The following is a 22,287-nucleotide window of genomic DNA, read 5'->3' as shown; positions in this document are numbered from 1 at the left end:
GGAAAGCTCAGCCTTCAGCATATGTGGTTACTGTTACACACCGGCTACGAAAATCTGAGGCTATGAGGCTCTCTCAGGAAGGTTCTATGGGGTGAGGCTAATCTGATTGGTTGTTACACTATTTTGGTCTCTTTTGCAAATTTGCAAAAAGAGGTTGGTATACTACAAAATGAGGTGAGGCCTAGGCCTTTCTTTCTCTTTTGTACCTACTGCTATGTTATTTTTTATTTACTGAGGCTCCCATTCCGATGACGGGGAATGATACAAGCTATGGGAATCTATGAAAGTTACCAATAGTGGAGAACCAAAGTTACTGGTAAGTAACTTGTTTTCCTATTTGAGGTAGGATGGGTCCAAGTTCAACTGAGCCTTATGCATGTAGCACAGAGCTTTGAAATGAACCTCGACATAGGTTTTGCATTGACAATGACCCACGTGAGCATAGATTCCGGAGTCAGAAAATAATACCTTGCAAATGTATAGCCTGATCTATAGATATTGTTTCAAAAGATCTCCACACTTGGAACATTTGTGGGTTAAAGAAAGGAACAGGGTGTACCTGCAAGTACATATTTTCCTATGCAAAATATGTTTTCCAGATGCTTGTAGGTCACATTATCACTTACAAAATCTGACATAAACGTTGTGTTCTAATTATTGTTGACAAAAATATCATCTTACTGAGTTTTTTTATTGACTTCTGGACGTCAAGTGTTTTTGTAAACTATATTTAGGACACAGAATTTTCGTTCGGTGATATTCTGTCAACAGCATTATGGTACCACACTTACCCAACAGAGTTTCCACCACTCTGGGTAAAGGGGCACCAGGAACTGCCAAAGTAAGTCACTAGCTGTCAACAATATGTATATTATTTAAGTTTAAATGGTTAGCCAATTTTTCATTTTAGTCAATCCCACTTTTGTTCTTTCTCTTTTTCTTTCTTCACAGTTACAGCCCAGCTCCCCGGAACAAGTGGGTACACAGGCGGAAAAGTTATTTTCATCGACACAGAAAATACTTTGTATCCATTGAGTGTTTGAAATGAAAAGTATGAAATTTGCATTTTTTTTTAAAGATGATGGCATCCTTCAGGGCAGTGCCAGCAGCATGCCATTCAGAAGTGAAACAGCGCTGCTAAAGCTGCAGATGCTTTTTGATGAATAGCTCTTGGAATGTCCATTATGTCCTTATGAACTCTCTTTAAACCAGCTGATTAAACAGGGGCGAACATTTTTAAAACAGTTCTCCAAACCATGGATTCTATGTCAGGACCGGAGGCGAGGATTATGCTCAATTTTATTCCTTTTGTTACTTCTAGCAGACTTTAACTTTAATAAACTACTTTTCCCAGAATGCCACTGGAAAGGACTACAAAGTTCAACAGGCATCACTGACCCATATAGGCAGATATCCTTTGGTTCACTACCTCTGTCTTTCCTGCTTCTAGAAAGATAAATGTGCTCTTATTGTTTATTGCGTTTGAATGTTTGCATTGTTGACATTTAACCCTTTTGTGATCCCAGATTCCTGCCGCGGGTGTGTGACTCAACACCCCATTCGCGGCTGTGTCCCAGTAATTGTATTGGGCTGCAAGAGTGCGGTGAGGCCATTCGCCTGCTAGAGGGCATCGAATTCGAGCATGACATGCTTTACACATCACGTTTCTCTATGGGGGACGTGTGTAAGTTTCTCAGCTTAAAGTTATGATCCTGCGTCCCCGCAAGGCCAGTGCCTTTCCCCAAGCCATCTTGGAAGCCCTCTGATGCCCTCCAGGTTCGTTAATTAATACAATTAACAAGCAGTTGACGCCCGATGTACGATCTTTATTCCCTCACTTCAGTGCAGTTTGGGTGATTGATTTAGAGCCTTAGTGCTCCACAGAGCAGAATTTGTCACTGGGTTGGACCAGTTCGGTTTTTGGATGTACTGAAAGCACGAGAAGTGAGTCTAAGCTCTCAAACTTCACACGCCTTGTATAATGATAGGGGCACAAACGGTAACTGCCTGGACCCAGCCCCCCCATCAAAAAGATTTTCCATCCTCAAATTTTTGTTGGGGCCAGCCGTGGTAGAGATTCATTACAAAATAATGGGGTAACCCAATAATCGCCACCGGACCTGGGTACAATGCGGTAATTTAACAAGTGGTCCATGACTGCTTTAGAGCAGAAATAAATTGTAATTTATCAAATGTGTGCAGCTTAACAAGTCAAACACTAGTAATGAATACCAAATTGAACGCAACAACATACCCTGCTGTCTAAGATAGAATTGATCAAAACATACAGTCAGTGTCAACCAAGAAAGCGCCAAGGATTGTTTAAGTTCAGTATATTTAATTTCATATACGTGAAACAGATCCAAATTAATTTGATACAAAGGTTGCTCAAGGAAAGGGAGAAGGGAGAATAATGGGTGTGCTAGTCAAATCAAATTTGTCTTTATTCGGATTTCCGTAATCATTAAAAATCCATAAAAGTACAAAGAATACATTACAGTTTTAACATTGATGATTAAAATTGATAAAAAGCGATTTGAGTTTTACACAACTTTTAAAAAAAAACTAATTATACATAAATGTATAAAGATTTTTTTTAAAATATTATACATTATAAAAAACTGCTTCAACCAATACTAAAATTAATCACGAAGCACTCAACTCATACTAGTGTCATCACAGGGTACTATGGCGAAACATACATCATAGATTACGATGGGGTCTGACACAGAATTTAAAGAAATGGACTAGAGATTTGGCAGTCAGTTCATGTTCCAAAAGCTGGAGAACCAGATATGCTGGGCGACACTGCCGCAACCCCATTACCCTCAGAATAGGAACAACCCACCTTTTGCGAGGAGCCGTATAGAACTTACAAAAAAATACCACATGAATGGTGGATTGTGGGGAGGTGGAATCACAGAGACAAGGGCATAGGTTTTCGGACCAATCGTTAAGAAGAGGGAAGGAAAGCAAACGATGTAGTAAATTAAATCTAAAACGGGTCAACAAAAATTTCCCGTATTGATTTATATTGTAATTTAGATACGGCTGAATTGTGGGCACAGTTTGGATTAACAGACAGTGTTGGACTGATGTTTTCCCGGCCTCCTTCGATAAGCGCAGTTCGCTCAGGTGCGAGAGGCAAGCCGTTCTTAGTTCGGTTTTTGTTATGTCCGCTATTGCGGGGGATCATCAAAATATTTCTCAAGGCCCATGTCCATAAGAAATGTCTTCACATAGGCCAGCCAATTGATCCTCCTCATGTTATCAAGCTTCAGACAATCCTGCACAATTGCCCTTGTCAAGTGGCACTGCTATGTAACCCAAATTCTCCTCCACAACATAAGTGGTTGAATTTTTATTATGTCCGAGAGATAATCTAAACCCAGTTCATTATGGCATCCATATGTAGTCGCACTTCTCGGCAGCGATAGCAAATACCTTAGAAAAGAGTTCTCAGTTAATTGGAGCTGGTCCGTGTTAGCTTCTCCCCAGACCCCTGCCCCATATGTTGCTGCGCTTATACACTTTGCCTTATATATTTTAATCTTTTCTTGCGGTGCTTTTATACCTAGCTTTTGCGCAAAGGATTTGAGCGCTGTTACAGTTCTAAGAAATACTAGCTTACGGGATTTAATGGCTTCCCTCCATTTAAACTTATTGTCCATTAAAATTCCTAAGTAAGGATATGTTAATGTTTGCTCAAGGGGGACATTGTTAACAGAAATTGTCTTCGGGTTTCTGTGTTTTGGGCCAGCATGCATCACATAGGTTTTTTTAATGTTTATTTTTAAGTTCAAGCCAGCCATGAATGAACAATACTTGTCCAAGACCCGTTGAAGCTGTACTGGGGTTCGGGCAAGGAGAACCGCATCGTCGGCATATAGTAGGGCTGGAATATGCTGACGACCAATGGCTGGAAGATCATCCGTGCCCTCGAGTAGAGCAGCCTCAAGCCCATTTGTGTACAGGGTAAAAAGGAAGGGGGCCAGAACACAGCCTTGTCTGACCCCCTTCTCTACCCGAAAGCTATCCGTTAGCTGGCCGTTTGTTCCGTATCTTACTCTCCCTGTAGCCTCCGAATACAGCTCTCGCAGGAAATCAACAATCGATGGATCAATGCCCATCTGTAGTATGATTGTCCACAGCCTTGAGTGCACAACACAATCAAAGGCTGCGGATAAATCAACATACACCATGTGGAGAGAGGCACCTTTAGCGTGTATGTATTTCTCGGCCAGGAGCGTCAAGTTCAATGCCTGGTCCACCGTGCCCAGTCCCTCCCTAAACCCATATTGCAAATCCGAGATTACATTTTGTTGGTTTGTCCACTCCTGGAGTCGCTCGAGAAGAATGCGTCCTGCCATCTTCCCGAGCGAGTCCAGAAGTGAAATGGGTCTATAACAGGATGGACTGTTCCTATCGCCCTTTTTGTAAATGGGGACCAGTATCGAGGTTGACCACGACTTTACCAGGCCAACCTCTTTGGCCGCGTTTAGTACATTAGTAAGGACCGGGGTCCAGAGGTCTGGGTTTTGTTTAAAGAGATCTACTGGGACCGTATCTGGACCTGGTGCCTTCCCTCCTTTGGATAATTTTAATGCATTTAATACCTCTTTGTGATCGAAACAGAGAGTTAATGGATATTTAACATGGGGGAGAGCTTCAACTGGCGCCATCTCATGGGGATTCTCCATACGAAAAACCTCTGAGAAGTACTCGACCCATTCTCTGGCGTCAATAGCAACGTCCAGAGTTGGTTCGTCTGCCTGGGCGAGGAGAAAGGGGGATCTCACTACCTGCCAGAAGGCAGAACTGTCCTTTAGGGCGCTGCTCTTCTTTAGTTGGTCCCACAGATCGGCTTCAATCTCCTTTTTTCTATTTTTTATAGCTAGGGAGTAGGCCCTCCTTAAGCTAATGATCTCGTCTTTATCTCTCGTATCCTTGGCTAAGGCCTTTCTTAATAATGAGTATGCTTTGGTGCCAGCAGGACTGAACCATCCCTTTCTATACTTCTTATGTTTGCCAACTTTGGTCAGTTCCTTCCTTATAACTTCAACAATTGCCGCATAGCTAGCTAAAATTTGGGCCGGGGTAGCCAAAGGGTCAAGACACTTCATTATGTCAGGGTTACTTGCCTCCACTATTTTCGCCACTACAGCCCTCTGGTCTATCTTACCCCATTTTAGAGTGTAACCATTCAGGCGGTCCAATGTCAATTCTTGCTGGTCGAGCACGTTTGACTGCAGCGAGCCTTCGTTGGTTAGACTATTTCCAATCTGAAGGGTCACACTTAAAGGAGAGTGATCGCTAAGTACATTGTTAATAGTTTGGAAGATCTTAATGTGAGGGGCTTTATTAGTGGAAACTAGGATGTAATCAATCACGGTATGTGCACCTCTTCCATGAAATGTTGGCGCAAATGCAACTGCTGGGGTTTTTAATTCATTTGCAAAACCCATTTCTAATTCCACCATTGTCTCGTACATTTTTGTTCCCTCAGGCGTGTGTGAAAAATGCGTAAGCCCATTGTCTTGTTCGTCAATAATCCCACAGTTAGGGGTATTACTTTTTGTTCACAAGTGCAAATTGAAATCCCCTCCCCAGACTAAAGTGTATGTCTTACTTGCGTATTTTAAACGCAGGGCTTGAAGGAGATCAGAGATCTCAGCTATCAATAATACGAAATCGGATGGGTTCAGGTTAATATAAAGATTTATTAAGAAATAAACTTCCTGAGTGGATCTTTGGAGAGTAAGTAGTTGGTAGTTAATCTCTACTTTCACAGGGATAATATCATGGCAGGGCAGAAGGTTTGAAATATAAGTGATTAATCCTCCCTTACTCCTACCAGCTGTGGACTTTTTGGCTGGGGAGAAATAGGTCTTATAACCTAAAAGATGTATCGGTTCATTAAGCCACGTTTCTTGTAAGCAGATAATATTGCTTGAGTTGGCAGTTTGCAGGTAGCTAGTTTCCATGTGCTTAGAGGCTAGACCTGCTATATTCCAAAAGAGAAAAATGACTTGTTTGTCAAAGGTTACCGAAGTAAGTGATCCAGGTAACGTTTGTAGCACCTCGTTAGTCAGTGTCATAGGAGAGTTTACCCTCCGTGTCTCTGTAGTTACTTTCAGGGTACTATCTATAAAGGTGGAACTATCTTTTACAGGTACTGCAGTAATAGAACAGTTTTCTGGGTCGACTATAGTATCTTGATTTTCAATAAGGCCTGTGGATTCTTTTACTGTATATGGTGTTAATTTAGTTAAGTGCATAGGACCTGTACTATCGTACTTATTGTCTAATAATGGTCAATCAACCATCTCCAGGCCGCTGTATCTATTAAGTGTTGGTATCCCTCCCCAGGTGTCCCTGTATGATGGATATGTCCTGTCCCTTCCTGTCCATACTGCCCAGTCGTTCCTCCCCTGCCTGGTGTATTCTGCGTCCCCACCCCAATGGTGATTTACTGGTTCATGCTAGTCAAGGGTAGGGAAAAGTGAATAGTCATTTTACCAGTCCATTGCCAAAACATAAAAAATGTATAAACTCTAAATATCTATGACTATTCACTTTTCCCTACACCCTTCACTAGCACACCAATTCTTCTCCCTTTCCTTGAGCAACCTTTGTATCAAATTAATTTTGATCTGTTTCAAGTATATGAAATTAAATATACTGAACTTAAACACTCCTTGGCGCTTTCTTGGTTGACATTGACTGTATGTTTTTATCAATGCTAGCTTAGATAGGGTATGTTATTGTATTCAATTTGGTATTCATTACTAGTGTTTGACTTATTAAGCTGCACTCGACCAGCCGCTTCTACACCCAGGCCCTCCAAGGGGTCAAGGCTACTTCAGAGGTCAGGACCAACCCGCTCCGGAGAGAGGTCTTACCCACCAGGACAGAGAGGATGCAATGCTGTGGCTTAACAGCTAGTGCGGCTGACTTTGAAGCTGGGGAACCAGGTTTAAGTCTGGTGGGAGGCCAAAACATCCTGTGATTCTGAGCAAACCACATAATCTCCCTGTGCCTAAAAATGAATGTATCTGTCTGTAATGCAGCTGGTGCTCATGTACAGTGCACTGATACCTTCGAGTCAAGTTTGCGCTATATGAAAACGGCAAACAAAAAAACAAAACAAACTCTAGGGTAGGTAATTAACACAATTAAGAAGTAGCTGATGTCCGGTGTCAGGTCTGTATTCCCTCACTTCTAGGCAGTTTGGGTGATTGATTTAGAGCCTTAGTGCTCTACAGTGCTGCTTGGGGGCTGGGTTGAGGCAGGCACTGTTTGTGCCCTTATTATTTTAATGGGAGTGTGCAGTCCCAAGACTCAGACCCACTTTTCGTGCTTTCAGCACATCCAAAAACCAAATTGGTCCAACCCAGTGACAAATAGTTCTCTTAGGGCTATCAGGCCAGTGTGTGCCATCCTACTCACGCTGCAAATTTTTTCTTGGCACTGCCAGCATTCTACTTATGCCTTCGGGGTTTAATTATATATATACCCGGTGCTGCATGCATTATCTGGCCCTGCCAGACCTATGGTGCGCTACTTGGGTAACTCCTATTGTACACAGACACTATGAAGGGTGACTACCTAGAGGAAGAGTCCATCTCGGTCCTTCTTCTGGATTACGAATTTTGTGAGGCGGTAGATATCTCTGTCCACCAAGCAGTGGCCTCCGCCATAGAACCTCTTAAGCCGCACTTCATGCAACTGGCTTACTCCTGTCAAGTCCTTCAGAACCTACCTCTAGAATGGCCTCATTCAGGGTGTGTCTTCACCAGACTTGACCAGTTACTACAATGCCCTCCTAAGAGCAAGGTAGACTCAGGTATGGAACTGAGTACTTTTGAGAGGCTCAAAAAGGCTTTTGTTGCACGCCCTACCCCACTTGACCAGGAAGTGTGACGGACGCCCTATGCACTCCGGATGATTTGTATGCTTCCTTCCCTTACCAAATGGAGATAATGACAACTCCCACTGGGGTTCCAATGCTGATGCAGGCCCCTCCAGGCCTTAACACCTGTTACTAATTCCTGTGCCATCTGGCCACTCCGACGCCCAGGGGTTAGAGGAGCTCTCTAGCCTGCTTGGCCCAGACGACCTGATCCACCATAGGTCAGCAAATTGTTTTCCTTCTGCTTAAGGTGGGCAAATATGTGGCAAACCGTCTCAGGAAGCCCCTAGAAAAAGAGGCACAGGCAAAACCTAGGGCGGAGTGTCTACACCCCTCTCTTGCAGGCAAAGTGACCATTACTCCTGTAATAGATACCCGAATGGCCACGTTCACATTTGAGATCCCTAAATAGATATCAACAGGTCCTGGAAGACCTGACAGGACAAACTCCTGGACACCATAGGCCCATTACCAAATATATTATAGATTGCAGAGGAGGCCATGGCGTCAGCTTCCACGATCTCCCCTGAGGTTCCATCTGGGGGTGGGCCCAACGCGCTGTCATATTCCTAGGAAACGTTAGCTGCGTGTTGTCCACAGAGAGATGCCACTCTCACTCGATCAAAGTTGACCTTTCTGAGGAGCCTGTTGTTAAGGAGCTGAGCAAGTTAGTTGCCACTTTTACATCTTTGGACAAAGCCCAGGCTTTCATCAAAAACATTTTCGATCCTTGGAATTGTTTTGAGGCCAGTTGTGGTAGAGGGTGCTCTACAAGCCACTTCTACACCCATTGCCCTCCAAAGGGTCATGGCTACAGCAGAAGCCAGGCCAGGAACAATCCCGCTCTGGAGTTCTTCCCCGCCAGTAGAGGACAGAGAGGATGCAATGCTAGGGGCTCTTTCAGGGGCAATTCCACGGACCCCATCTGGTGAGTGAGCGTTTCAATTGTCTTCCCGGTGACCCTCATCAATAGTTGAGATGGACAGAAGGAGATCTCTGCCCCCTCCTCCCATTGCACAGGTGGAACAGTAGCCTGTGGTGCACTCTTCCGTGTTGGCCGTTCAGGAGACAGAGAAATGGATATTCTCGACATTGAGAGAGGCACCTCTGGAAATCTTGTCTGCGAGACTGAAGACATTGAGCCCCCCCTTCAACGCTGATCGGGTAGACTGTGAGTGTCATACCAGTGGTGATTGGTGTGTTGACGTTGAAGATGAGAGTGTAAATCTTGTCTGCGAGACTGAAGACATTGAGCCCCCCCTTCAACGCTGATCGGGTAGACTGTGAGTGTCATACCAGTGGTGATTGGTGTGTTGACGTTGAAGATGAGAGTGTCTTGAGCGCTATGCGCCACCAAAACCTCTGAATGAGAAGACACTGATGAAGTTCTAGTTCTTGATGTGTGGGGATGAGTTGCCAACGGAAACTGAAGTGTTGACGTCGAGTGAGTTTTCTGCTTCGACATCAAATGATTCCCCGCTGACGGAGACTGGTGCTTCGACGTTGGAAGTGAACTGGCCAATGGAGACCGATGTCTCTACGTCATGCTGGGAGATGGTGAAGGAGAACGTCAAGTCAGAGTGGATCGAGGCTTTGACGTTGATCGCTGCTGGGTTGATAGCAACGGAGGACTTCGCCTTGACGGCGAGCGCCTAAGCGGCGACAATGGAAAGCGATGTCTGGACACTGGGCAATGAGTCGGCACCAACGGAGATCGACTCTTCGACGTTGACCATTGCCAGGTTGATGGCAACGGAGGTGGTTGTCCTGAAGTCAAGTATGACGTACATGGGTAGACATACCTCTATCTCCCTGAGAGGTCTTCGATGGCGAACAGCGGTCCAACATTTTCGGAGGCGGTCTCCTCGACGACGAGGCTCTCACAGCCGATTTCTTTGCTGTTGGAGGCATTTTCGACGTTGAGTCCGACGCTGTAGAAGAACAGACCGAGACTTTACTCTTAGAAGTCAACCAAGGTCTCTTCTTCTTGTGCCTCACTGGAGATCTGCCTCTGGAGGCAATAGATTTCGTCTCCAAGAGGCCATAAAGACAGATTCTTTCTCTCTCCTTGAGAGTGTGTCTGGAAAGATTCTTGCGGTGTTGGCAGGTCTCAGATGTATGAGACTCAGGAACACAGAAAATACAATCAGAATGAGAATCTGTTTTGCCCTTCTTTTTAACACAGGTGGGACAAGCATCAAAAAGGGAAGGCATCATCTAACAGAATAAAGGCTCAAATTGTGTCAGAACAACTCCTTACTTCAAATGGTGAAAAATGTCAAATGAACAGGAGTTAGTTGTAATAAAAGTAAACTTTTCTGGCAAAAAAGCCAAAAAAATACAGATCGAAAGGTCCTGGGTCCTGACTGAAGGAGCTGGAAAGAACAACTGACCTAACTGTCACCCCTAAGGCATGATGGGAAGCTGAAGGTCATGGCAGCCTTAAAGGCACGGTGCCGGTTTATGCTTGCAATTGCTTTCATTTTCTATCCTGTTGAGTTTTCAATGCAGCCTATGGGCTGACAATGCCTGCTGTTTTGCAGGGCAACTTTCTACTGTCCACTAAAGAAAGTTCAAGTGTCTCCTTGTCCTCTTGTTTTTCTGTTTTCGTCAATCCAAAACATATTTTTTTAAATATATTCTGGGGTCCCCGCGAATGGGCGGAAATATTCAGTGCTTATAACTATTGATGAGGAAACCCCTGGAAGAGAACTGGGATTACAGGTAACTAACGTATCCTTCCCAACAAAAAGTGGAGGGGGGCATCGTGCTTTGTTTTTGCCCAACTGAGAGGAGATTGGCTCAGACGTGTGGGTTTTTCAAACAGTGCAAGGGTTTCAAATTGAGTTCAACAGTTCCCATATCCAACCCTCGCGTCCATACCCCTTTTGGCCTTTTCGAAGGACCAGACAGTGATAAGTCAGGAAGTGTCCGACCTGTTCCGCAAGGACGCAATTGCCCCTGTACAACTCCACTCACCCTGCTTTCTCAGCAGTATATTAGTGCTAGAGAAATGGGATGAAGGTCAGCGACCTGCCATCAAACTAAGAGAGTTCAACAGGTGGTTGGTTTATTGCCTTTTCAAGATGGAGGGAATCAATCTCTTGCCTGAGCTGTTGCAGACGGAGGATTAGATGGTTCGCCTCTATCTCAAAGATGCATATATAAAGGTTCTTCTTATTCCCTTCTCACTGCATGTCTGATGGCAGGGACAAGTATACGAATTCAAGACAGTGCCGTTCAGCCACTCCTTCAGCCCCTTGGTGTTTCACCAAAGTCTTGAAGCCAATGTTGGAATCTCTCAGGGCTCAGGGCTATCGTCTGATAATTTATCTAAATGACCTACTACTCTTGGACCAGTGCCCATTCAGACTTCAGGATAAGTTGCAATTGACAGACATTCCACCTGCTGGAAAGCTTCGGATTTGTCATCAACATCACAAAACCCTACTGATTCTGTCCAAATAGACAACCTTCTTGGGGTTTTTCATTAACTTGTGCGAAAAGCCTCTAAGTCTGCCTTGCAGGAAGGTGGCAAAACTTCATGGGCAATTGCGAAAGATTCTGTCCAGACCGTGATCTCACTGCGTTAAGTAGCTTGGGTAGTGTGCCTCCTGTCCTCCTATATACTGGCAATATTTCCGTGCCCCTTGTTTTACAGGGCCCTCCAGGGGCTCAAAGCTTTACATCTACACAGAGACCTCTAATATTGAGAGCAAATCCCCCTGGCGGAGGAGGTCATGGTGGAAATCAGGTGGTGGCTGGCAAGTTATCGAATTCGATGCCAGCAAATCTGGTTGGGGCCCACGTTGCGGGGACTCCTTCACAGGAGGAAAGTGGTCCAACAGACAACAGATTGGTTCAGACCAACTGTCTAGAGTTGATGGCGAGCTCTGTCGCTGTCCAATGCCGAATCTAGGGCAAGGTGAGTTGCTGTGTCTTTAAAAATGAACAACATTTCAGTTGTCCGGTACACAAATCACCAGGGGGTGGGGAGGGACACCAGATCGAAGGTCTTGGTGTATCTAGCCAAAGAATTTTGGAAGTATTCGCCTGACCAACAATGTATCAGTCATGGCGGAGTATCTCCTGAGAGTTTCAAACGAGATATCAGACTGGTGCTTGAGGGAGTGGTCCAACATGAGTCTGTGGCAGCTGGACCCTCAAGTATTCCAGAGATTGTACACCCAGTGGTTTCAGTTCTATTAAGGACACGGAGGTGAGGATTATTCCCTCCCTGGTTTCTCTGAAATCCTCAACCTGACATGGTTCAAAGGATGAGTTTTGGATTCAAATCATTCTTAGAGGCCTTCGTAAGGTATAAGTATCTTTTGCTTTATTTCATATGTTTGGATGTTTTTTTAATTGTTGCTTGTATGCGCTATGGTACAGAATGTTATTGTTGATAACATGAGGCAAGCATTGTGGTATGACAGGTATTTGCCTTGATCTACATTGTGTTTGTGAGTGTATATTTAAGATGATATTGTAGCTAGACCCTGTTTGTTTTTTCCCAGGTCTTTGATTCAAACAAAGGCAAGTAAAGGAAGCGTCTGGAGAATCTTCTGTCAGTATCAAGAAAGAAGTGGACCAAGGAATGTCTGCCTATATGGGACTGTACTGCCTGTGATTAGTTGAACTTTGTTTGTAGTCTTTTCCCATGACATTCTGGGAAAGGTAGTTTGTTGAAGTCTCCACGAAGTAATAAAAGAAGACAGTTGAGTATAATCCTCGCCTCCATGTCCTTAATAGAAATGAAACTTTCCGTTTCAAATGCAGGACATGTTTCATTACGCATTGTACCTTGTTGTTTTAAGGTGAATTGTAGTTGTCTTTCTGGCAAATCTTTCTGTCCTCGATGCTTAAATATTTTCCCATTTTGAGGATGAAAATCCTTGATAGGTATTGCTTGCATAGCATTGCGCACACATGCTGACTTTACATTGAAATTACCATATGCAACTTGTAGCCTGCCGCATAATGTTACCCAGTCTTCAGCTAAGGATGTGGAAAGATAGAAGCTTAACTCGTCAGATTTTCTTCTGCACCTAAAGTATGTAGGAATGTCCTAGAGCTCCTCTCTCAGCACTTCTCTTGTTGGACAATATTTATTCATTCTTTTTATTTTCTGGAATCTTACTAACGTCAGACATGCAGAGGTGGAGGGTGTTGCCACCCTTTTTGTTTGTGAGCTGCTTGATCCCGGCTCACTCTCTTCAGGATGTTAGTCTTCAAAGGAATTTCTTTTGAAACCCTGACGTCTCCTGTAAGAAAGACAACCTACTGAGATTATCCACATGCTCAGTTTTCGCTCAGACCATGAGCCCAAAAATATTTTTGTGAATACACTTCAATACTGAAAAATATGCCCGGTATCAACACTCACGGAGAAAGGAGGGTCTCCTTCTTTGTTATCAGAAGCATCTAAAAAGTAAAAACTGGGGTTGGTGTGTTCACATTTTAAGTCTCCTTCACAGACTACAAAAATGGCTAAGAGATGTGACCTTGCTGCTAAGCTGAAACTCTTTATGACCCACCTTTGTCTGAGACTTTCACTGTGGTACCTATTATTCTGTCCACATCATCTTCAACTACAGATCGACCAGGCAAGGACAACTATGTGTTCATCAGAGAAGCTCAGTATCTGATATTGGAGTTAAAAATCTTAAAATTACTCTGTAGACAGTTTTGTTGGCCTTAAGACCTCTGCCAAATCGTGTGCTCCGCTGCTATTTGCTACTGCCTTGTTGCCTTCTAGACTTTGTCACTTTTCAAATGCAGCATTGTCAACTGCCATAGCATCAGATTTGCCACTGATGATTCTTGTCACACTGTCAGTTGGTGCACTGCTGGGTGTTACATCATCGACTGTACCTTCTGTTGACGCCAGTCCTCATTTGTGGCAGTCTTGTCGTTACCTACCTCATTGTTTTACCCATGACTGTGCCACTGTTGATAACCACGCTGCCATTTGCTGCACCTCTAATTACTTCACAGCCAGTTGGTTGCCTGATCATTGATTGTTTCAGTGTTGGGTGCCCAATCGTAGGTTCTTCTCTCATCAGCTGTTACACAGTCAATTGCGGTATTGATGGTTGTAGCCTTATTGGTTCTTCTTTCACCAGCTGCTGCAGTGACTTAATCATCATCTGTTATAGTCTACCATTCTGATTACCCTCCCAATAATTCTCTTTAGTGACTTCCATAAGTATAAATTTATAGCCATAAACCTATGATTACACGGCTATTCTTTAACCCAGGTAAGAGAAGACTATGATAACTTTTATTAAGACAAAGATGAAACAAATAGGGTTGAGATTTTCTTCTGCAATAAAGAAGGCCAGAATGACCGAAAAGCATCTATTTACCAACTAAATGTAACATTTCTGCCATCAGATAACACTAATGAAGGCGATTCTCAAAAGTACTGTCATGTGCACAGAAGTCATTGGCTTTATCCTCATTTTCCAGTGTTGGCTCATCAATAGATGCTCATTCTTGAATCAACTTGGTCGTTGAGATGGGCTTCGCCTTGTAAAATTATAGTAGCAGTTCCATGTTAAACATAGCTATGAAGCTATTCCAGTGGCCCGTTAGCAGCCTAGTCACATCATTTAAAAATAACCAAACTTCAGACAATCAGAGAGAATCAGCCTCTCAGATTTCTACAACATATCTTGTGTGATGGGTGTCCCCTTGAGCGCTGCATAAATTCTCGTTAGCAAATTCTTTTTTTTTCAGTTTTCTTATTGGTCGGTTGTTAGCTGTAGTTACTGAAGAATGTTTTCACTTCCATCATAATTCAACATGTCAGATTCTACAAAAAAAGAGTCTTTTTAGACCTTGTGGCAGAAATAGACTATTTGCAGATGATCCTCATAAGGATTGTATTTATTGCCGCAACCCATCACAGAAGCCTAAAGACTCGAAGATATGCAGAAAGTTCTCTGCAAAAGCCTTAAAGAATAGGGAGGCATGGTTCTTGTTGTAGCTTATAAATCAAAGGACAAAGGTGTCAAAGTTGAAAATCAAGCTTATCTTCAAAGGCATTCGAAAAAGCCCATAAGAGTTATCGCTGTTGCTGAAACAGTTCCAAGATCAGAAGATCCATCTCACAGTAAGCTATGAAGGAACGCAAGTAGCTTAGTGACTCTGGAGGTAATTCACAGATACAAGAAGCCTAAGCTTCAACTAGAACTATCTTCACTAACAAAGTCACATACTTAAAAGCTCCATCACCAGAGACTCAGAACATATGGTTTTTGCTTTTGTCTTTCCTGTCACCTTCATTGAGATTGAAGGTTCGCTCGAGGACGACTGCACTGCTGACGACCACAAATTTCCACCTTCGATGTCTCCATCTATAGTAGTGATGTAGACAAAGCAGTTTAAAGAGAAGGCCAATGAAAACTCTATGTTGATGACCCTTACTGTTAAGAAGCCGTCAACAACATTGTTGGGATGTCAATTAATTGCACCTTCACTAACAAATCTGAAGCCTTCACAGTTGATGAAACACCTTCTGATAACATCTTTCTCAACACTTCTGTTGATGACATGCCCATCGACAACACCTTCGTTAACAAAACACCTGTCTACACTACTTCCACACTACATCTCATCTGTCTCTGGTGCCTTAAACACAACCATAACACCAAGTTCTGCATTGATTGTTGTGCCATGCACTACAAGGCCTTGAGAGAGAGATTCCTAAAGCACCTTGCCACTCGAAGTGCCGCGCTGTGATGGTCAAGAGGAAGGTCCTGGGATTAGTCGCAGAGATAACCATCTTCGTCACAGTCAAAGTTGTCACACTTTGGTAAGCCCCACAAGAAGAAGAGTGAGAAGTCAAAGATGTCTTCAACTTCACCCCATCTAACAAATTAATCCAACGAGATGAGGGAGCAGCCTCACTCAAGGCCTGGTTCCATGGTTGCGCCTGCACTTGGGCCTTCTCCATGCCTCCCCAAGTTTTGGGGAGCTGGAGCGACCCCTGCTGAACTCTGAGAGTTGTAAGAGGCCTTGCACCTCATAATTGGCCAGCCCATTCCTGCTGGAGCGCCTTAGGGCCCAAAGGGATTTAGAGGGGCCCTTACTGGTTTCCCGCTGCCGGGTCCGCCCTCAGCACCAGTCAGGCCCCTTGATCCACAGATAGATCCAAACCGGTGCCCGTTTAGCCACCTTGACCTTCCCCGGTGTCGCTGTTGAAACTCCTGGCACCACTGCTTCCCTCTGGCAGCACCGTTCCAATTCTTGTTCCCGACTCCGACACAGGGCTGGAGGGGCATCACCCAACTCCAGCACTGACTGGAGCCATCCCTTCTAGGCCAGAGCCTGAGCCCTATTCCTATGGGTAGAACTTAGAAAAGATTGGCCGGGGACACTGGACACTGAAGAACACCAGCCCCTAGACCCCAACATAGACTGTTGTGAGGAGTTGGCGATGCCAGTGGACTGGACACCTTCCAGGATACTGGCTTGGTCTCTCCTCCTACTGTGGCTAGGGAGGAAGGTGTCTCATTTGCTATGGTGGTGAGGAGGGCGGCCAAGGTCCTGGAACTTCAGTTGCCCTCTTTGATAGTCAAGACTAATGTCCTGACAGAGGTGTTTCAGCCAGGAGTCACCCATTCATAACTGCTTTTCGTATTTAATGAAGCCTCATGGATGTCTTGATCGGGGTCTTGTCCAAACCCAACACAAGGGCCCCTGTGAACAGGGCAATTGCCTTCTGCCATTGCCCCTCCCTAGGGGACTCCCTTTTTTTCACTCAACACCCCACTCCAGAGATCTTGGTGGTCCAAGCCTCCACTTCCAGAGTAAATCCTGACACATTCCCTACCACCCTGTCGGATGCGGAATCCAAAAGGCTGGACACCTTGGCTAAAAAATGTTTTCTTTCACCAGCCTGGCATTGCAGTCTGTGAGCACAGCATGCCTTTTGGTCTGTTACTCCCATTCCCTTTAGGGGTTCGATTGCAAAGGTGTTGCCTATGGTCTCAAAGGGGGCCCAGGCCATACCCTCCCAAGCCATGGCTGACATAGAGAGAGACGCAGCTAAGGTTACAATTCAATGTGGGCTGGACACGACCGACTCACTAGGCAGCGTGGTTTCTTCATCGGTGGCCTTATGGTGCCATACCTGGCTTAAGATAACTGGCTTTTCAGGGGCTGTACAAGCTTTGCTTATGGACATGATCTTTAATGGCTCCTGTCTCTTCATTGACAAGGTGGACTCATCGCTGGATCGTGTTAAGGATAGCAGAGCTAAGAGCAGGTCCGTGGGCCTTTCCATGGCCTCCCATCAACCTCGGTCCACCTTTTGCGGCCACGGAAGGGGGTTCCAGCCACGTCCTTACACTTCTAGTTGCCACAGCGTGGAAGCTCCCCAGCCTCTGCATGGCTGAGGACACAGTACTTACAGACCCCATGGGTTGACAGCCAGAAGTCAGTCCAGAACATCCTCCGCTCCCCCCACGGCAGCTGCAGCCTCCAAGCCTCTTTAGTTTTCCCTCCGACCATTATGGACAACCAGTGGGAGGCAGGGTTTGCCAGCACCTGCACCACTGAAGGTCGATAACTTCGGACTGCTAGACTTTCCAAATTGTTTGAATAAACCTCTCGATCCCCTTCGTGATTGAGCTCTCATGCCACCCACTTGCGCCAGGCGGACGGAGGACCATCTCTGATTACTCTGCCAGGAAGTGGCATCTCTCTTGGCCAAGGGCGCCATAGAGAGGATACCATCGCCAGAAGTAGGTTTTGGTTGTTATTCATGCTACTTTCTGGTGCCCAACAGGGACGGAGGCCTTCATCCCTTCCTAGACTGGTGCCCATCCAATTTCTTCCTGAAGTAGGAGAAAATCAAAATGCCCACGCTCGCTCAAATTCTGCTTGCCCCAGATCCAGGAGACTGGATGGTAGCATGGACGTGCAGGACACATACTTCAACATTCAAGTCCTGTCTGCCCACAACCGTTACCTGTGGTACACGGTGGGTCACAAGCACGTTCAGTTTGCCATACTCCCTTTTGGCCTTACCAGCGCTCCTCGGTGTTTACCGCGATGATGGCGGTGATTGCACCTCATCTGTGGAGACCAGGGGACCCAGTCTTCCTTTATCTCGATGACTGGCCGTTGAAGGTTGGCTCACCCTAGGCAGCTGACTCTCACCTCCAGACACAAGTCAAAAAAGTAAATTCCCTTTGGGCAAGTGAACATCAATACAAAGGTACTTACAGACAATAGACTCACTAGTACATAAGCATAACAAGGAAGCAATGAAAAATGGAAAATTCAAACATGTGAAAACACTATAATAGGATCAAAACATTAGTACAATTTATTGACATACATTATGTTGATTAAAAATTGGGAAACAAACACAGGACGTAACAATAATAAATAAAAACATTCCAATAAAAAAGGAGCTACAGGAAAAAGGACTAAATTCAAATAACAAAATTATTTCGAATTTTCCTTAGTTTCGTAATCCACATTCACTCCTTGAGCATCAACGCGTTTCGGCGGTATGAACAAAGTATAACCGCCTTCATCAGGGTATATGTATACCTGTTTCCCAGTAGTTCTGTAAATTTAAATAAGATTGGTTATGTTATGTTATGTTATGTTAAAATGGGACTTTTATAGCGCAACGGCTACTCCAAAGGAGTGTCCCGGCGCTTTGTACTCCAAACCTTAAGAAAGAGCTGGAAAACATAACAGTAAAAGAGACAGAAACCTAACAAAAGAAAAAAAAGGGGGCGCATTAACCAGAGAACAGCCAGGTTTTTAAATCTTTCCTAAAGGCAAACAGATTTGAATTGGTCCGCAGGGATACCGGTAGAGAATTCCAAAGCTTGGCGGCAAGGAATCTAAAGGACCGACCGCCTAGTCGAGCCCTTTTTATACGTGGTACCCTAGCCAGAGCCAGTGTTTCCGATCTAAGGGACCGTGTAGGCCGGTAAAAATCCAGCCTCTTCTGGAGATATTTTGCACCATTACCATACAGGGCTTTATGGGCTAGGGTCATGACCTTGAACAATATCCTCTTCCGTACAGGAAGCCAATGGAGGGATAAAAGAAGATTGGAGGCACTAGTGCGGCGATGCAGGCCAAAAATCGCTCGAGCTGCAGCGTTTTGGATCACCTGCATGCGCTGCAGGAGATATTCTGGCAGACCCAGATATAAAACATTTGCATAGTCCAATCTGGATCCTATGAGTGCCTGAACAGTTATCCTCCGATGTTCCACAGAAAGAAGGGGAAAGAACTTGCGAAGCATCCTAAGGATCCCGAAGCATGTTCCCGTAAGAGTAGAGACCTGGGATTTGAGCGAAAGCTCATTGTCAATTTTGACTCCCAGGTTCTTTGCCCATTTAGATGACTGAGCTGGAGGGAACATGTCGGCGGGCCACCAACCATGCCAATCTGGTTCCGATGGGCATCCGAAGAATAGTATCTCGGATTTATCCGAGTTGCACTTGAGGCTGTTAAGTTGGAACCAATTGAAAACAGCCCCAAGGCACTCACGGATACTTTCTCCATCGAACTCACTGCTCTTATGACAGGTGAACAGGAGCTGGGTATCGTCAGCATAAGAGACGATCCGGGCCCCATAGGACTCTGCCAGTGTCGCCAGAGGGGTCATGAGGATGTTAAATAGAGTGGGGCTTAGTACAGAGCCCTGAGGCACTCCGACTCCCAATGGCGGCATTTCGGCAGATCCAGATGGGACCCAGACCGTCTGCCGGCGGCTGGCCAAGAAGGAACGAAAAGGAAATTGGTCTAAATTATAATAGGCAAAACAAATCAAATTTAATTTTAAAGATACACTTTTCTAAAAAAACACAATGAAATGTCCTACTCTGTCTTTGAACACACATTATAGCATTGCTTCCAACTTTATACGACACATAAATACAAAAACATTACATTAAACAATTTCATAAGCATTAACAGCATATTGACAAGATAACAAAGTAGGTCCACAAATTTAAGCAGTACCTTACATTTCATTGCATATACACTTTTAAACATCAAGTATCCTAAACCGGCCTGAGACATTTAGCCCAAGATACAGAGTAATCGAAAACGATTTACACAAGTAGCTAACCCTACACAGTAAAGGTGGCAATGGTGAGGAGCATGATACATCACCTACCTCAGGGATAAAATACATAAGTCAGTGCATCATAAGGGGTATATGTCCTCCTTATCCTTTTCTTGGGATCTTCGGCCTGCGAATTATCCTATAGTTCGCCTAAACATGAGGATGAATAGATATCTTATTTATTTGTAACACGGTTCAATGCAATGCTTAGATCAACAAAGCTACTTGAGTTGATGCATTTTAAGACAACATCCGGACAACGGGCATATTTACTCTACCCAGTATCTATGGCTGAGCCTCTCATTGTCTTTATTCACACGGATACTGTATTCCGCAAAAAGTGTACATTTCCGTTGACAGTTAATCCAGCAAATGCCCACAATAAAATTGACATATTTTATCATAAAATTCGTCCACACTAAAGACAAATCGAGTCCAATGTAAAAATTATTAGCTAATCATACTTCGTGCCGTCTTTCAAATGCACCCATAAGAAAGCATAAAGCCTATTGTAATCGGCTATATAGGTGATAAATAGCCTGATTGCACACATCGCTCTATATTTGATTAAATGGCCAAAATTAATTTCTATGGCTTATTCACAATAAGAATATTGAACACGAACTACTGCAACTTACTGATATAAAAATATAGTTGCTGAGATAAAGTCCAACTTTCAAAGTACGTCCAGCGCTATAGCTGAAGGCTGTAAATAAACAGACAAAACGAGAATACCATTAATTTCTATGGCTTATTCACAATAAGAATATTGAACACGAACTACTCCTTAAAATAGATTCCCAATGAGTGCAACTTACTGATATAAAAATATAGTTGCTGAGATAAAGTCCAACTTTCAAAGTACGTCCAGCGCTATAGCTGAAGGCTGTAAATAAACAGACAAAATGGGAATGCCATTAATTCCTATTTCAGGTGTGATTCTAGGTCGCTGTCTCTAATTTTTAAAGTGCAAGGGTATACTTACACGAAGTATTAAGTAGTGTAAGCCCGGAACGCGGTACAATCTTAATTAGTTTTCATCTTAGTAGGGACACGACGTGACTCCTGATACACTTCAATTTAGCGACTCAACATCGATCTCTGTCCTGAAAGTTAAGCAGATACAGAGCACCACCGTATCAAAAAACGTCCAGGAACCGTGTTAAATAAAAGAGTTGACGCGTTGCACACATGACCAGCCGTTCTTACCTCCAAAGCTAGCTTAGCCGACGTCCCGCGTCCTCACGTACGTTTAGGCGAAAGCCGCTTTTCGTGCTGACCCTTATATACTGATTACGGGGGATAAGCGTAAACCACAATGCCAAATGGCGAACACGGAAGTCAAATGACGAACACGGAAGTAATAGACCTAAAGGATGGACTATACTTCGTACCTATAATGTTTAGTCCAGTTAGGTGCGCAATGGATATAAACAGCGGACTAAAGAATGCCTGCCAGACTACAGCAAACCTCCTGCACTCGTTGGGGTTCACTATTAGCATGCCGAAGTCGTCACATCTGACTGCCTCTCAGATACTCCCTTTCATCAGAGCTGTTCTGGACAAGGTGCAGTTTTGAGCTAACCCTCCCGAGCTGTGTGTCCAGGATATACAGACTGTGATACCAATGTTTCAGCCTCTCTCCTAGGTTTTGGTGAGACTGACCCTGAGGCTGTGGCGCTCATGGCCTCCTGCATCATGCTTGTGACACGTGCCTTCTGGCATATGCAGGCTCTGAAGTCAGACTTGATGTTCCAGTGGGTGAAGCATCAGGGAAATCTCTCCGACATGGTACAGATCTCGGAGGGTACTGCAAAAGATCTGCAGTGATGGTTAATGAACTGTGATTGGGTGAGCTGCAGAACCCTCTCCCTTCTCCAACTAGATATGACACTATTGACCGATGCATCAGTCCTGGGATGGGGTAGCCATCTAGGAGAGGTGGAGATCTGAGGCCTCTGGTCTTTGGCGGAATGCAGACTCCACATCAATCTATTGGAGCTTCAAGCAATCCAGTTGCCATTGAAAGTCTTTCTTCCCTCCCTCAAGGGAAGGCTTGTGCAGGTGTTCACAGACAACATCACTGCAATGTGGTACTGCAAAAAGCAGGGCGGGGGGGTTGTGGACGCTTTGTCAAGAGGTCCTGCGACTCTGGACACGGCCGGAACACAAGGTCATATCCCTGATTGTTCAATGCCTGGTGGGCTTTCTGAATGCCATGGCGTACTAACTCAGCCAAAAATGCTAGCAGATCTCGAATGGTACC

At 44.5% G+C, this 22,287-nt stretch overlaps 1 protein-coding gene across 1 annotated transcript in view; it reads left to right on the top strand.

Moving 5' to 3' along the window:
- The window catches only part of DMC1 (DNA meiotic recombinase 1), a 1,170,937-nt gene that overhangs the window by 685,091 nt on the left and 463,559 nt on the right, over positions 1-22,287 (top strand). The window contains exon 7 of the mRNA XM_086936467.1: positions 952-1,024. Coding sequence (XP_086792593.1) covers positions 952-1,024 — 73 coding nt within the window. The remainder of the gene's footprint in view (positions 1-951; positions 1,025-22,287) is intronic.

Source organism: Lissotriton vulgaris, chromosome 1_1 (genome assembly GCF_964263255.1).
Source record: "Lissotriton vulgaris chromosome 1_1, aLisVul1.2, whole genome shotgun sequence".
Taxonomy (NCBI): Eukaryota; Metazoa; Chordata; class Amphibia; order Caudata; family Salamandridae; genus Lissotriton; species Lissotriton vulgaris.
The sequence above is the reverse complement of the archived record's forward strand: the minus strand, read 5'-3'. Positions and strand labels throughout refer to the sequence as shown.